This window comes from Anoplolepis gracilipes, chromosome 3 (genome assembly GCF_047496725.1).
Source record: "Anoplolepis gracilipes chromosome 3, ASM4749672v1, whole genome shotgun sequence".
In the NCBI taxonomy this organism is placed as follows: domain Eukaryota; kingdom Metazoa; phylum Arthropoda; class Insecta; order Hymenoptera; family Formicidae; genus Anoplolepis; species Anoplolepis gracilipes.
In genome coordinates this window covers 11,582,964-11,600,273 of record NC_132972.1, presented here as the reverse complement: position 1 = coordinate 11,600,273, position 17,310 = coordinate 11,582,964, and the positions used below count along the sequence as shown (strand labels likewise).

The following is a 17,310-nucleotide window of genomic DNA, read 5'->3' as shown; positions in this document are numbered from 1 at the left end:
AATTAATAATTAGAATACTTTAATATTTTTCTGTACTATTATATCATGTATAAGACAGAGATTTCTAATAATAAAATATAAAATATACGTATAAATTAATAAATTAAGAATATAAGAAATGTATTCATACCTGATAACTTCCATTTCCCAGTAAGAAATAACAAGTCGGAAAAGCGTCTATAGACATTATTTAGTAGATATGTATTTAATAGACCGTTTTTCGATTTGTACATGTTTCACTTTTCATTTACTCTCTTTAAACTATTGAAAATTTATATATTCAATATCGATTACATCACAAATGATGTCCATACTTCGTACTTTTTGAATAAATGAAATATTGTTCTCAATGTTATCACAAAATAATGTTTAAAATATATTTAGTAATATTTCGATACATGGTAATTTTACTCAGTCGATGAATGAATAACAAGTAGTATATAGATGGCAGCTGATTCTTCATTTCGAGTACGTTCAGAAATCCTACTCTTAGGATAAAATTTAATAACCAATCAGCATAAAGAATCTTCTTTTTCTGATTGGTCAATTACATATTATTTTATCCTACGCATAGGATTTCCGAATGCATCCTTACCAGATGTACGCTGATAAAAGTGTGAAACTTGATTTTTTAGAAAGATATTCATGATTCTAATTTAATTGATCAAAAATCATATAATAATATGCCGATTAAACAAGCTGCACAGGTAATATAAAGTTGTCTTATTGTATAAAACTCAATCTAAGAATTATTTGTCTCTACTGATTTAACAATATTGACTGATCACATAGTTGCATTTATCTATTGTACATAAAAATTATATATAATAGATATTTCAATATTTAAAACACTTTCTTATGTGCATTGCATTTTAATTTTGATTGAAAAAATACAACTTTATTATTTATAACATTTCTTATTGTCTATGTAATTTTGTTACATTAATGTGAACAAAATGTTTATTGTGATTTAAATGGAAAAAATATTGCAGTGATAATTAAACAGAGTTTTAGTGTAAATAAAAGATATAACTAAAAACACAAACATACGAAATTGTTGCAGCGTTTATATTATTTTAAAAAATCTAATCGATGGTCTAAAGGAATTGGTGCTGAGTTGCCGTTAGAATACAAACAGTTCTGGATAGAATGGCAGAAGCCACCTGCTGCAGTTCATTATATTGAAAAGAAAGGCAATTATGAGAGAAATAAGTTTGGGGAAGTGTATGTTACATCTCATTATTACACAACTTCTATTAAAATAATATAGTGACTTTTGTATAACAAGTGTTATAACATAAATGTGTTGCACAAATATAAATTATATATAATATTAAATATAATTATCTATGTCAAAATTTATGGTTGATAAGAATTATATTAATTTATGTTAATTATTTGAATAATCTGTTTATAGACGTCCAGTACAGAATGTACCATTACCTTTAATATACCCAAAAGAGATTAATGATGGTATATGGGGAGGAGAAGCTATCGTGCAAGGCTTTAAGAAGAAGGGTAAATATAAGAGAAGGGTTCCACATTTTTGGATACCTCATCTAAAAAAGTCTGTTGTCTATAGCGAAGTTCTAGATACATATATGAGTATTGTTGTTACTCAGAGAACAATCAGATTAATTCATGAAAATTATGGATTTGATAATTATTTATTAAAGGTACATTAATCTTAAGATAGTAAAGAAAGTAGAATAATTATACATAAGATTTTTAAAAAGTAGAATTTTTTTATATAATTTCTAAAAGAATTGCAATTATTACTTATAGACAGAAGCCTGTGATTTAAAATCTTTACTTGCTGTGAGATTGAAACGTCAGATACTTATTGCATTAGCAGATAAGACTTTATATCCTGATGATCCAGAAAAGCGTGAGGAAGTATATGCCAAGTATGAGAAATATCTGTCAAAAGTAAGTAATTCTATATGTTGAACCATACAAAAGATTTGAAGCAAGATATACTAACTATTGAAATGAACTAAAACTATTTGTTTTAATGTTAACACCTGTGACTTTATATTATATTAAATATATAAATTGTATGCAACATTAATATACTATAACATTAATATATAACTTCAGTATACAAGAGAGCAAATAGAATGGTATGGTTTGACATATATAGACGCTTTGAAAAAATGGATAAAACTAAATGAAAAAACACCACAACCTTTGAAAGTTCAATATAGATCAGAATTAATTGCCAAACTCAAAGAGAATAAAATTAAAGAAGCTGAAAATATGGATGTCATACCACCAGAGAAAACGTATGTATTTGTATATTATTTACATATTATTGTTTAAGTTTTTTAATTAATGAAATTTTTTTTTACAGAAGTTTATCTTGGTTAAACAAACTAAATCCTTTTTCGAAAAGTTCAAACACCAAATAGGTAAAAAAAAATGTTTACTTTTGTTAGATAATGTAAAGAAAGTTTTAATCTATAATTTCTTGAATATAATAAATATGAGAGTTTTTGAGATTCATGTTTTTTGACAAATTAATGTAATAAAGAAAATAAAGTAGATTTATTAGAGCCAACAAAACATGATTTATTCTCTTAACATATTGCTGATTCAATTTTTCATTTTTTTTGTTTTTTCAAAATATGCAATAGAGTTCAGTATATAACAAAGTAATATTTTAACATTGATTTCAATATTCTTTCTCTGCAATTTATATTTAATATTTATTAATAATTCCTTTGGTCATTTTTTTTCTTCAATTAAGATAAAAATTGAGTTATAAAATAATTGTAAATACTGAACTTATATATATATAAAAAATCGCAAGAAAGATTTATCTGAAATATATTAACAATTTTTGCTATTATTTTTATATTAACAATTAAAGATCACTTTATTTCTAAAATAATATTTACTATGATATTGAACATTCTAAATCGCCATCCTTCGGCAAACAATCAAGCATCACTGCGATAGCTCTTGTAATGTACGTCATCGTTCCATAACTTCCGCTGGGAGCACTATCATAAAAATGTTGACAAATATATGCTGCTCCACCACAGAGGAGCGTTCCCATAGCTGTCATTTCACGTTGTTCCTTTGGTTTTGCGCAACATAATGTTGCATCACCATCGATAACCATCTACAAATTTCATAATTATTTTTTGCATTTGAAAAATATAGAGAAAAGAAATACTTTTAATTTTTTTATGAAAAGCAATTCATTAATATTATTCCACATTATATGTGTGTAAGTTAACAGAAAATAAAGGGTTCATCTCTTTTAGAGAAAATAAATCGATAAATACTATTTCATGATCGAAATTAATATCAATTCTGATAAAATAGATATCACTTGATTTAAATTGCTTGAAAAAATAAGAAGATTAGTGAACTATTCTTTCTCTTATGCCCATCTTTTTTTTTATAAAAATTCAATAGACATAATAATACTTTATTATTATATTATTATCATATTATTAATTTGTTAATATATTTTATATAACAAAAAAAAATATTGAAATACCTGATCTTCCAAGAAAATAGCATTTGCTTTATGTACTAAATTTTCAACTTCGATCAGACCACCTAAAGATGGTACAACATTGTATTCGGTTACTAAAGTCAGCACCATCAGAGCCTCGACGACAAGTTGACGATATTCTGGCTGTGGTATAGTGTTCAGTACAGTTTCTACGGCCAATGCAAATTTCAGCTCGCCAGATGTCATTTCTTGCGTGAGATTCTGAGGTAGCATTCTTCCCTCAATTGCTAGACCATTACACTGTTAAAAATTTTGATAGGAAATTAAAATATGTTAAAATATATATACATATACATAAATATATACATATAAATTATTAGATGATAGTGACTTATAAACTGACCTTTTCAAGTACTTGCCATACACGCGGATAGAAATCTCTTGGTACTCTATTCAGTGCACCGTCTAATCGTCGCCTTCGTAACCATTGACCTTGTCGATCAGCTTCTGCTTCAGTAGTATCAGGGTTTTGTTCAGCGCTTAAGAAACCACCAATTTGAGATTTCTATGAAGAAAAAAAAAATCTTGAACTCTCCATATATCCATTTAATTTATAAATAGTGAGATCATGAATTCAATAGTGATTTACGAAATATAAATTGTAAATTAAAATAGCTATCATAGTAAAATATTTCAAAAAATAAAATAAAATAGTTAAAAAATGTAAATATGAGTTAGTACATTATACAAATATATATATATATATACAAAATGTATTAGAAATTATATAACTTAAGGCAAATGTAGTTTTATATTACCTTACTGAGTCTACTTGATTTGCAACTAATGACAGAAAAGTTGCCCCGGCCAACTGAAACATAAATAAAAACAATTAGCGCATTTAAGCACGCATTTTTTAATTATAAAATTTTAATTAGTTTAATTAATTAAATCGCAAAACATACCACTACTAATAGCAAATTCTTTCCCACTCATAATATGATGTAATAAGTTTTTCATCTCGAAAGGGGACAAATTCAGCAAGTGCTCAGAAGCTTCTTCACCCGTGCAGATTAACGTCCGTGACAGTTCCGTTGCCATAACTTGAATGATTAGACCGACCCGCAATCTCAACATCTCGTGAAAGAGTTGCGGCTCCGTTCTGATAAACATCGCTAAATAAACGAGCAATTCCTCTGTCAGCATGGCGGTTGATTCATCGTCGCCGTACGCCTGATGGATCAGAGCTCGTAGCTCGTTCTCTGGCAAAGGCGCGACAATGGTATGCTCATTGTTCGGTGGCATGCCAACAGTTACTTGCTTTTGACGCACTAGTAAATCGGTAACCGCTTTTGCTAAATCCTCCACCCTTTTACCTAACATGCCGGCGCTGTGTCGTACGATACCCCACATTTTCTGTTGGCATACTTTTTCGTAAAGACTCTTCAATAAATCCTTAACCAAAACGGGATGTCCTTCCTCCTTTACACCCGTATCAAAATATAATCCTTTCGAGTCTACCTGTATATAAAATGTTTTATTTTGTTTTAACGAGTTTTAATGGAAGAAAAATCTTGCTTTTCATAAATTAAAATAAAATTAAAAACAACTAACAAGATATTGCAGGATATCTCCTTGCTCTTCGAGACTCTCTGTTTCGCGAAGCATAGATAGCAATTCCTCCACTTCGGTTTCAGCATACTGGGTCTCTGATGTTGTTTTATGCTTAGTTTTAGAAGAATTTCTCCACGATAATAACTCATCCGTTGGCGATGGCGTACGCTCAACTGTTGATGGTTGAGTGGAATTGAGAGACAATGTGGTGTCCGTCACTTCAATAAATGGATTTGTAGTTAAAACAGTAGATTGTCTACGGTCTTCCCCTGCCATCCCAAGAATTTCGGCTAAAATGATGCAAAAAGGAGTTTTTAACCTATTATATTTAATAATATATATTCATATTTGTATCTCATATTAAAACATTTATTATATAAACTTTGTATCAACAATTAATATGTATTTATAGTTATATATTAACAATATTTATTATATTAAATATTTAGAAGAATTAGACAATAACAATGAAGCACACTGTACAATGGTTTTTATTAGAGATACAAAATCACATGATTTTTTAAAAGAGATTAAGTAAAAATCAAATAATATAATAGCCAGTTAATGCACTTACATTCTTGACAGATGGTAGTAATCATGGCAGTAGGAAGACATTGCAATAATTGTTTAAGGATCCTCTTTGAAAAACATATAATCAGCACACAGTTAGAATCTGAAAACCATTCCATTCAGGACAAATGTTACTCACGTTCGACAGCTATGGATCGCGTCTTTTTTATCGCGCCTTTCACCGACATTCTGCGCCGCAGATTTTTCCCTGTACGAATTGGGCCGGGCTTATTGAGAAGTCCTGTACGATGAGGGAATGGCCGCATTAGATGTTCCTCCAAATATTGTTGAATCTTGTGTAAACATAAAAAACGTAAATTATAAGTATCATAATTACATGTATATCAGATCAAATCAGAGAAAATTGTATGTCATCCAGATTTATATATGCTAAGCATGCGAGAATTGATTAGAAGGGCATTAAAATTTGTAAGACATAGTATTCATTATAATTTGTAAAAAGAAGACTCTGTCAATATTGTATATATGCATGTGTGTTGCAATTTTATTTAAAAAAAATATTTAAATATGTAACTTGGATTTTATATACCTGAGGATTTAGTTTATCAGGACGACCGTCTTCGGAACTTCCTAGGAAACTAAGATTCGTGATACACGACGTGCTTAAGAAATCATTCAAATTTCCCAATGATACTCTTGTACCATTGATATAACCGCTCTTGAGTTTCTTCATAGTAGTTATCATAGCTAATGGTATCTTACCCTGATCTAGAAAAAAGAATCACTATTAAATTTTGATTTAAAAAATCAATAAAAAGTAAAAGACTAAGATACATATGTGCCTTTTGCACTGGAGACAACCCAATAAACACAAAGCAACAGTAATGTAATATTAATGTTATAATTTCCCACTCAACAATATAAATGTTATGTACAAAGCATGTTACATTACTGTTGCTTTGTGTTTACTGAGAATAACATATTCTGTATTTTCTATACAGGATAATTCAGGTAGAAACACTGTAGCAAAAAGTTTATAAAAAAATTACAGAACAAAATGCACACATGCAATTTTTATAGCAATAGTTCTTTAAATACAAGAGTTTTTTAAATTTGTCCAATTATAAGATGTATTGATTAAAAACATTTATAATTGACATTATATAAAAGATTATATGTTAAGACTATCATACACATGATTCACATAGTTTTTAATAGCAGCTCTGATCACTCTACACTTTAGATTTGTATTTAAAAAACTATTGTTTTTGAAAATCATAGAATTATATGCTTTGTTTTTCCAACTTTTTTGCTACAGCATTTTTATATTCAAATTTTGTGATACTCTATATATAATTAATAATTCTCACAGTAACACGTTATAATATAATCATATATAATATCCAACGAGCTTTTGTTGTAGGATGATATCTAAAGCTTCCAACGAAGGCGTACCTAAATGATTATGAGTAGCGACAAGGGTTACGGTTGGTCTGCCGAGCATTTGCTTCCAGTTGATTTTGAGGAAGGCCAATGTGGTTGTGAAAGTATCGACAAGCAGGTCGACGTCGTTTGTCGTGTAGTTCTCCTCCGTGTCAAAGTTCTAACACATGCAACACACGCGCATACCACCGAACACATAAGCCATATCTTTAGGATAATTTTATTGTTTGATGCTTGAAAAGGAAGCAATCTCTCTCGTCTCGAACATTTCGTTTTTGTCTTGCCTTGTATTGGTCGAACATCTTCAATATCGGTATAACTCACAATCTCATCCATTTTCAACGTCTGAATCTTGTTAGTAATGAAGAATGTAATGAAACATAACATAATGAAAAGTAATTTAAAGCTCATGTTGTAATCCTCTATGGATAAATATTATATACTAATCTTGAAACTGAATTGCATTACATTTTATAATACATTTTAAGTAATAAATGATATAAAATGAAAAATGATATAAAATAAAAAGAAAAGATTGCAAAATTGAAAATTGCATTAAACCATAGGGGATTAAATAATTGTTAAAATGAAAACCATAGTACAAGTACAAATGCATGCAAGCAGACATGTTAGTTGTTGACAGCAGACAGGCACAGTATTTTAAGAAAATTAAAATCTCACGCAAGGAATTTTTCAGAATTTTTAAGTATATAAGAGAACCGTAGAATTTGTTTAATTGTGACAACTTTAATGAATTTCAGAACATCTAAATTAGTAATAATAAAATTCAACTACAATCTTGTGAAATCATTAAATTACCTAGATGAATATTCTTGAGGGGCATGACCACGAGAGGCCGGCCCAACATATTCTGCCAACTAGACTTCAAGAAATTAATTTCACCTTTGAATATGTCAATCATGAGCTCATAGTCCGATGCGATGTAGAAGCGGGTCATATCTGTCAACTAGTCAATTCAGTGCGAGAACAAGAGGAAACGTAAGAAAAAGAAATAAAGATATAGAGAGATAGTAAAGCACACCATAAAAATTGCGATCATCACTTACCTGAGGCGTGAACGCAAATATCTTATCGTGCAAGGAATACAGTTTACTGGTGCTGAGAATTCCTACATCTCTTGATTTACGTCCGGATAAACCTAACTTCTTGTTACGTCCTAACAACGATTATATCAAGATTTAAATTATAATTCAATAAAATGTGTCTCTGAGCTCTACCTACAATTTTGTTCAGTCATACCTAAATATGTATACAGATGACTGAGGACTTTTGCAGGCTGTACTTCGATCGGCGCAACTTCTGCGATTGTTTGCACATGAATATCATGCTGTGCAATTTTTTCCCTGATTTCTGTATCTTCTGCCAAGATAACTACTTGCACTACTACATCCGGCTTTTTCTCACTGCACAGTCGCCTATTTAATGGATCCAATTCTCCAACCGCGAGAAATCCCTATAACAAAATAAAATAATAAAATAATATTATTATATTAATTAATAGTATAATTTTAATAAGGAATATAATTTATATTGAATTATTTATTAATATTAATTTAAAATATTAAATTAAGAATCAGATAAAATAAATTATACAGTATCTTGAATTCTTTTGAGTTTTGAATATACATGCAAAAATTACACAAAAATGTATATAATGTATATAATGTTCTTTTAAACGTGGCAATTTAAGATATTTCTTAATTTCTTATTTCATTTACATTTCTAAATGTGTTGCTTACTTCTTGCAGCAATTTTCCTAGGATATAAAGAGATTGTGCCCACATAAATGGACATTTGCCTAAAGCTACTCGACTCTGACTACCAGGTTCAGCATACTCTGCTGATACATCTTTAGGTGCAACAGAATATAATTCAGGCACCAATTTCATACCATCATCTGTTTTAATCATTACTTCCTCCAACTGCTTAGTGTATGTCTCAATTGCTTCTTTATTGCCTTGGAAACAATAGTCCAGTATTAAATAACAAAAGAACAGTGGCCACTCGCATTCGATATTCTCAAACATACGAAGCTCCCATGGTTCATAATACAATCTATTTTCAAAAATAAGAATTATTAGTCAAAGTGAATCGGATATTAAAAATATAGTACAGTATATATAGTACCTATTTGCATCCTCCTTTGGCGTTTTATATCCATCTCTTAGAAATCTTTTACAACCATACCGTCCTTGCAATTTTTTAGCAATAGCATCTCGTGTCTCGTGAATTAAGTTAGGTTCATCCACTGCAAACGCAGGAAAACTTATGATCGACAGTAAACCACTGTCCAACTCTTTGGAATTTGATTCTCTGGGCAGCATGGATTGTAGTACTGCTTGGCATTTTTGTGCCTCATCGGCCAAAACGTGAATGACCGAGGTAGGTCCACCTCTCGCGCCAAACAAATCCAATTCGTTCATTGCTTCCATCGCTGCTTTGGCCATACCAATACTGCTTGCGTTTAATTCCGGCAAACCATGATTAGTTTTATCTCCCCTTTCCCAAATTCCATAATCTGGTGTACAGTAGGCGGATTCAATGTAAAATACCAAGTTCTGAATAAACGCCACCTAAATTAAATATTACATTTAAAATATTTCCTTAGTTCGTAAATGTATTATACAATTACAAGTAATTACATATATTTCTAATTAAAAATAGATTTTAATATTTTAAAAATATCACAGTTGTAATTTTTCAAACTTATATTAATGTAAAATATATGTATATCAATACCTCATCCAAGTTAAAAACAATTTGTAAGCCAGAAGCTGTCATTTGGGCCAGAATTAATAGATACAAAGAAATGGCATCGATTTGAAGATGTCCCCATTCAGTATCTCCAACTACCGTTTGGCCATTAACAGAGCTATATTTTGCATGCAAGGCATCATGTGGATTTTGACTGGATTTGAACTCCTCCACTTTTTCCTTCTGTTGCATCATTGCCATCAACAAACCCCTCATTAACTTCACACAGCTTTGTTCGAGTTCATAAGTCTTCGCTCTGTCTTCATCTGCATCTGCTATCTTCTTGTAGGCCATTGACAAACCCCATACAGCAAGTATGCAATAAACATTGTCACGTATCCAAGCATGATCATTATCAGGACTTGCGGGAAAGAGCCCAGTGACAGGATTCTGATAATTCATGATTATTTTGTGAACAATCCTTTGGTAATAGTCCAAACGGACACCGGAGTTACTTCTGCTACGCATTTTGTGTTTTTCCTGTGGAGCAGAATCACATAAATATATCCAGATTCTATGTGCAAAAATATATTGTGTAATTAGGACTCAGATTTCTATGTGCAATAAAATTTTAGTTGTTACACTTTTAATTGCTAATAATTATCTAGTCTTGATACACTTGTATATATTTTTTACATATATTAAACAATTTCTCTAACAATAAGTTAATCGCCAGCTAGTTGAAGCTATAATTAACTTTTTTATAAATAACTTTTTTATGAACAATTTCATATATAAACCTGTGTTACGATGCGAGTGCCACAGGTCAACTCGTAAATTAGTTACAATCGTCGCACTTCCGTACCGTTTGAATTGAAAGAAAAAAGCAAGTCTCTTTAATTTTTTGATTATAGGATTAAGATCATTGTAATTATTAATTAAGTGCCATACTTTATTAACAACTGTTGATCATCGATTTCGAACTGCTTTAAGTTTGCAATATGCGTCATATGAAGAAACTAGATCGCATTTTATTTCGTGTTAATGAGATAGTTATGTATAGATCTGAAGATTTAAAACGCAATGTGAAACGAATGTCAAACACGTTCAAACATATATATATATATATATATATATATATATATATATATATATACATGTGTATGATGTGCGTCTGTGTTATGTACTGTGGTATGTGCCATAAAGCTCTATTAGGTATGTACACATGTTCTTGATTTTTCAGTAGCTGCTACAGGTATTAACAATAAAATGCGTTCAGAAATCCTAATTGTAAAGTAAAAAACATTAATTGACTAATCAAGAAGGAAAGATTTTGTTGTCCTGAAAATGGACAACAATTCCATGATGTTCTATTCCACGAATAGGATTTTTGAACACCCCCCTACTTAGCTTAGCATTTGACATTTGGTATAAGATGGAAAAGGGAAAATGAAAATGCAGCTATAACTGCGTGAATATCTTTAATTAAATTAACTAAGATAATTAAATTAATTAATAGTTAATAATTAAATTAATATTTTAATGTTGTATTGTTTCAACAGAAATTTCTATATACAGAAAATATATATATATATATATATAAAACTTTCTGAATAGATTTACATAAATTTATATTCTTGTTTACCAGAGAAATTTCTGTTGAAACAATACAACATTAAAATATTAATAAACATATATATATATATATGTGTGCAATAAAAATTTATAATTTAGAGATTATTATTCTTTGTAAAAATATTCTTAATTTTTACACAAAAATTATTTTGAAATTCTCTACATTTAATTTCTTATTACGTTATTTGAATGTCTCTACAAAAAAGAATGAAAGTAAATTAAAATAATATACTTTTGTGTTTTTTTGCATAAATCTATTTAATATCATGATACAAACTGAAAAAGTTATACAATTACTGATGATAAAAATTATTTATATGTAATAGGTTTACTTGTTAAATGATATCTCTATTCATCTTAGGATTGATGGCGTACTGATTTATTGTCGTCAAGCAGGTATAGTAATCGGAGGCATCTTTACATAAATACATGCTCCAGCTGTTTTGGGACCATTATATTCAGAGGGATGTCTAGAATAATCATATCCACAGTGCATGAAGGAAATCTTTCTCACACCAGGTCCATAGTTTTTAAATACATGCTGTAGCTATTTGCACATGAAGAACAACACAAGTTGAAAGTAACATTTTGAACTCATTAAGTGAAACTAAAAATTATTTCATAGATATTTACAAGTAACCATCGATTTTCTCTCTCCCCTTCTATGACATCACAAAATTCAAAAGACATGGATTTTGTCACATCACCCTCCGGTTTTTTCAGTATAACCTGGCAGTTATATTCTCCTGGACAACCTGCTTTACTGATATACCATTCATTTATCTACAATATGCATAAAATATTATAACATATTTTATTCGTTTAGAATTGTATAGAACATTTTAAATAATGTCTCAATTGATACCACTATAGGTGGTTGCAAAACATCCAGGACATACGGATGGAAGCCCACGTCTATTAGATTTACATACTGTATCTTGGGACAATAAAAACTATTCCTTGCGAAACAAAACTGTCTTCCTTCAAATATCAGTTTGGGTAATTTCGGTACGCCTATGGGTGGGTTTTCGACACGTATTTCTCTACACATAGCCAATTTTTTCACATTTGTGCAAAAGCAACTCCAATGTTCCATGCCTTGTTTGCCAGAATGATTCCTCAACAGATTCCTCTCGAATGGGTTCTTGGACTTGTATATGAAGTAGAACACATGCCAAGGTATTATCTCGTGGTGCGAGAACAGTTTGCCTTGCACTTTCTCCGCTTTCTTGCGCCAATAATTCTTTATTACTTTTTTCCATTCCTTGGATACCAATTGACATTTCAACAGAGTTTGGTTATCCATGCAACAGAAGATTTTATCCAGTAGTAATATAGATATGTATTTGTTGCAAATCACCAATCCATTGCAATCCATTTTATTTAATATTACGCGAGAGTTAGCGTTTATAATCTTGTTAGAAGATTGTTCAATGCTGTCTATCAACGAATGATTTAATCGTTCCATTCGAATTTTCAACATAAATATTAATGTCATCGATGTTGTTTTGACATTAAGGCGCCAGGGTATTTTCGAGGAAACATTTTAATGTTTGTTTTCTATTGACTCATCTTAATATTTTTTTTGTATTGATTCAACAGAAATGTCCTTGTGATAAAAGAAAATAAATCCTAATTTTTAAATAACTATTTTATAAAATTTCCTACACCTAATTTCTTGCTACATTAGCCTGAAATATATACAAAATAAAAGACAGGAAAACAAACTAAAATTATGAACAACTAAATTACTTTTATTTCCTATAAAACAATGTATTTAGTATCATAATACAAAACATTGTTTATAGTATTCACAGGAAATAAGTGCGCGGTTTTCGTACACTGAATAATGGCATACGATTTCTATTTTGAATCCGTTTGGGTAATGGAAATTTGATTTTAGAATCATGAAATTGTTTTACTTGAGGTCTACGGCAATTCGCAGCCTTCACAATTTCCACCTTGATTATTTGTATAGAATGAGCTCGCGCGCGATGACGGGCGCCCATATCCCTGTAACATTGTGTTACAGCTCCACTGACGGACAGATCCCTATATTCTCTGTACATATTATGGGTACCGGACCGGGAATCGTATCTTAGCCAAATTCCAAAGTTTTTTATCTTTATAGGTGTCTTTTCTGGAATCTGAAATAATTATACTCTTAATTATATATTCTTAGATTTAGTTTTTGATTGTTACATATAAAGATTAATAAAAGTTAGCAATTTCTACATTATATTTTTTCTTAATAATAAAATAAATGTAATATATTTATTATGATACTGTATATCATTAGGTAGATACCTGCTTGAGAGACACTATCTCTCCAGTAGATTTTTTGAATTTTTTCAATTGGCGCAGAAAATACCAAAATCTAGACTTGGCCACTATGGCATCAGGCGCGAATATTCTCATTTTATAAAGAGGAGTAGTTTTCTCCTTTTCAGTAGGGAGCTTACGCCCTATCACTTCAAATTCCTTCAACTAGAAAAAACAAATTTAAAAATTACTTAATTTATACATATTATATTTATTAATTAATAATTATTTATTATTAATAAGTTATATTTTTATGAAATTAGCATGTACATTTATACATAAACAACATCAGTATGTTTATTTGTAGGTTATGTCATGTTGAGTACCTAAGATTAAACCTGCAATTTGCATTTTTACATAAATCTTAAAAAAATAATCAATGCTTTGGAAAAGATAAAATAGTTTGCAGTGTTGCTTTTGCTTGTTCCTTATATAAAATTTAGCCAAATCACTTACCTCACCCTTGGCTTTCATATCGTATGTCCTGTATTATTTTAGGTTACAAACCAAAAGAGCTACACCGGAAAGAGGAAGTGCTCAAGCTCAACATGCGTTTCCAATCAAAGAGGGGTAAAAAAAAAAGTTGCATGTGTAGTGTGCATATATACTATGACTGCGTTCCATTTGACAATCTCAACTCTTACGAGCATCATCTGTCATTGTTCAATTTTTGGTTCGACGACAAAGATGAGATGATTCTATGAGCGTTATGAACGTCAAGTGGAACGTGCTTTATATACTATAATACAGGCTGCGTTCCACTAAATGATTGCATTATCTACTATCTTTGTTTAATTTTTATGTGAAAAACAAGGATAAAATAATTTCACACGTTGCGGGCGTTAATGGAACGCACCTCTAGAATAAAACGACAGTTCACGGCGGCCATGGATTAACTACAACATTATCAGTGCAGTAGCTCTCGGTGCAGTTTGGATAGTTTATTTATTTTTTTTTTATTTTTAATTTCGTCTACACACGCGGAAGTATTTCGTCTAATTCCTTGGAATTCCTGTGTACCGATCGCGTCCACGACGCGAGATGGCTACGATCGATTTTCAACAACTGTCATTGCTAATTACGTTGTTCGCTGCAGCATTAACCTCATCTGTCAACGCGGGGCCAGATGGTATATCCTCGGCATCGCCGATTCCCGTTTTAGATCTTCTGCCCAAATCGTCGCCGATAGTCGAGCATTCATCTGATGGGGTCGGCGATAAGAAAGCATCGAAGGTAAATTAGCCCAATGTATATTTTCACATTTGCATATGTGATTTCCTAATTCTCTTGATTTTGACAACTTGCTCTAATTTTTCTTGTATTTTTGTCTTATTTTGTTTTTGTTCCCCATATTCTATTTTGTGAGTATTTTTTTTAATATCTTCAATTTCTATTTAAAATATTTATTATTTTTTTAGCTTTATAATTCTTTATTTGGAATTTATTTCATTGCTGTATATACATATTGTATATAATTATATATCTTTTTTCTTTTTCACAAATTATGAAATTGTTATCTCTTTAATATTTACTGTTTATTATCTAAATACGACTGTTAGTTTATCATCTTTATGATATTTCTACATTTAGGAATTTATAATTTATTTAATATAATAATTCTATATTTAAGAAGATATTCTATATATAAGAAGAATTATATGAATAATTTTATAAAATAGTAAAATGTACATATTTCAAGTTATGGTATACATCAAGGATGGCAGAAGGAGGACCTCTAGCAATATCCACAACTACTCAACTTGCAAATATTGAAAGTGTTGCTGATGAATTAAACAAGTTTGATGAATCTAGAGCAAGAGAGAATGTGCCTAAAGAGAGAAACAACAATCCTTCAGTGGTTACAAGGAAGGAGAAAATAAAACCGAGAAAAGGTGTAGATCAGAATATGGATCCACAGATGACAAATATATCATTTAATCAGACCACTTTAGAAAATACAAAACCTGTGATGGAAACTGCCTCTGCAGAAACTGCTCATGTTAATAATCAGTCTGAAACTTCCACAGGCAATATTCTAGAAATAAATATCACCAATTCACATGTCAACAACAATTTAGATCACATTACGAATTCCAATTATTCCAATACAAGTCTGATATCAACAAATATAACCAAATTTCATACGGAGGCTGTGAATCATACGACAACGCCAATGGCTTCCTCGCCTATTACGAAACACATACCGAAACCTAAACCGACGGTAACGACTGTTGATGGGCCGGAACCGAGTGAATCTAGATTGTCTTCACGAACAAAGAACCTTTCACTAGGCATGCCGAGAAAAATTGACTATATTGTCCCAGTCATTATAACGATCATTGCTTTACCAATACTAGGTGCTGTTCTTTTTGTATTATACAGACGCGGTCGAGATTGCTGGGATAAGAGACACTACCGAAGAATGGATTTTCTAATTGATGGAATGTACAATGATTGAGAATTGTGTGAGGAAATCCATGTCCATTTCGAGCGATTAAATGGATGTGTAATTATGTAAGAGGAAATCATCAATTTCCACGTTCTTCCACAAATGTAAATGTGTACATATTCTCTCAGAACAATCAAGTAATGACACTTAGCATTGGTTTCTTCTAACAATATACAAGCAACAATAATATTTATTATTCGAATTTTAAAAAGATTTGACAATTTATCATGCCATTATCAATATGTAAAAAGATACATTATGCTATTTATAATAATATCTGAACTCACTATGCTAAAGTGTCCAAACTTGCTATATAGTTTATTATACTATTGCCTTAATAGTGAGATAATGAAAATTTGATAATTGACTACATGGTAATTGTTTATTTTTGAGATTATATATATTGAAAAACAAAAACATATATATTATGTGTCAAAGACATTGAAACAACGATTTTGAAAATATTTTATAGTATCTTTAAAAAAAACCTTTACATATTTGTTTAATATAATTGTTTAAAATAAGTATATATTGATATATGAAATATTTTAATATAAATCCTATATGTTATATATAATCTTATGTTATATCAAAATTTTTTATATATATAATGCAAAATTTTATATACATATATATATATATAATTTTTTATACATATATATAAATGCATGTGTTGCATTTGATGCCATTTAGAAAATGCAAAAAATTCCAAGGGTCCAATTGCAAAATCTATATATTAATAATCTGAATTTCTATAGAACCATAAATTTCAGAATCGAGCCTGTGTTCTCAATTTTCAAGGTAAAAAGATTGTATTTGATTACGCTTTGAAAGTGCTCTCTCAATGAATGATATTCGGGCGATTTTTTCTCTGCAAGAGCTATAATTTGTAAGATATATATTGTTTGACATATATATATATGAGATGCGATAATGTATACAACTTTTTACCAAAGAGTTACTCAATTTGTGTAAAATATCATGTTTGTTACTTGTATTTTTTTCATATTATAATTATAAGGCAGCATTTTTGTTTGTGGGATGTTATAGAAATCTCTAATCTATTCAAACTCACTTAGTGAGAGGATACTTTATCCACAATTGTCATGCATAGAATATAAAAAGAAACAGC

At 30.1% G+C, this 17,310-nt stretch overlaps 5 protein-coding genes across 10 annotated transcripts; 2 read left to right on the top strand and 3 right to left on the bottom strand.

Moving 5' to 3' along the window:
- Nucleotides 1–574: 574 nt before the first annotated feature.
- Mrpl28 (mitochondrial ribosomal protein L28) lies at nt 575–2,572 on the top strand. 2 transcript variants are annotated; one of them, XM_072888111.1, is made up of 6 exons: nt 575–707; nt 1,064–1,224; nt 1,418–1,676; nt 1,786–1,929; nt 2,101–2,285; nt 2,357–2,572. In XM_072888111.1, the coding sequence occupies exons 1-6, from the start codon at nt 684–686 to the stop codon at nt 2,409–2,411; spliced, it is 828 nt and encodes a 275-aa protein (XP_072744212.1). In that variant the 5' UTR covers nt 575–683; the 3' UTR covers nt 2,412–2,572. The 2 variants fall into 2 exon arrangements, with proteins under 2 accessions (XP_072744212.1, XP_072744210.1); XM_072888109.1 differs by having other exon boundaries at nt 2,354–2,572.
- Nucleotides 2,573–2,710: 138 nt separating this feature from the next.
- On the bottom strand, nt 2,711–10,881 carry LOC140663710 (probable phosphorylase b kinase regulatory subunit alpha). 5 transcript variants are annotated; one of them, XM_072888105.1, is made up of 16 exons: nt 10,724–10,881; nt 9,818–10,312; nt 9,206–9,651; nt 8,818–9,133; nt 8,318–8,531; nt 8,125–8,234; nt 7,877–8,024; nt 6,204–6,382; nt 5,793–5,946; nt 5,084–5,373; nt 4,435–4,990; nt 4,288–4,340; nt 3,873–4,034; nt 3,512–3,769; nt 2,901–3,127; nt 2,807–2,822 (listed from the first exon to the last, which is right to left on the bottom strand). In XM_072888105.1, coding segments are annotated over exons 2-16 (3,597 nt in total). In that variant the 5' UTR covers nt 10,301–10,312; nt 10,724–10,881; the 3' UTR covers nt 2,807–2,821. The 5 variants fall into 5 exon arrangements, with proteins under 5 accessions (XP_072744208.1, XP_072744205.1, XP_072744207.1 ...); XM_072888107.1 differs by lacking the exon at nt 7,877–8,024 and adding an exon at nt 7,070–7,217 and having other exon boundaries at nt 2,711–3,127; XM_072888104.1 differs by having other exon boundaries at nt 2,712–3,127.
- A 792-nt stretch (nt 10,882–11,673) lies between these two features.
- On the bottom strand, nt 11,674–13,050 carry LOC140663386 (F-box only protein 44-like). The gene is made up of 3 exons (XM_072887487.1): nt 12,273–13,050; nt 12,041–12,190; nt 11,674–11,954 (listed from the first exon to the last, which is right to left on the bottom strand). Exons 1-3 carry the CDS (start codon nt 12,903–12,905, stop codon nt 11,796–11,798), a joined length of 942 nt encoding a protein of 313 aa, XP_072743588.1. The 5' UTR covers nt 12,906–13,050; the 3' UTR covers nt 11,674–11,795.
- A 90-nt stretch (nt 13,051–13,140) lies between these two features.
- On the bottom strand, nt 13,141–14,341 carry LOC140663388 (large ribosomal subunit protein eL20-like). Its single transcript, XM_072887488.1, has 3 exons — nt 14,186–14,341; nt 13,715–13,894; nt 13,141–13,554 (listed from the first exon to the last, which is right to left on the bottom strand). The coding sequence occupies exons 1-3, from the start codon at nt 14,201–14,203 to the stop codon at nt 13,219–13,221; spliced, it is 534 nt and encodes a 177-aa protein (XP_072743589.1). The 5' UTR covers nt 14,204–14,341; the 3' UTR covers nt 13,141–13,218.
- Nucleotides 14,342–14,423: 82 nt separating this feature from the next.
- LOC140663385 (uncharacterized) lies at nt 14,424–16,921 on the top strand. Its single transcript, XM_072887486.1, has 2 exons — nt 14,424–14,962; nt 15,429–16,921. The coding sequence occupies exons 1-2, from the start codon at nt 14,771–14,773 to the stop codon at nt 16,185–16,187; spliced, it is 951 nt and encodes a 316-aa protein (XP_072743587.1). The 5' UTR covers nt 14,424–14,770; the 3' UTR covers nt 16,188–16,921.
- Nucleotides 16,922–17,310: the final 389 nt, after the last annotated feature.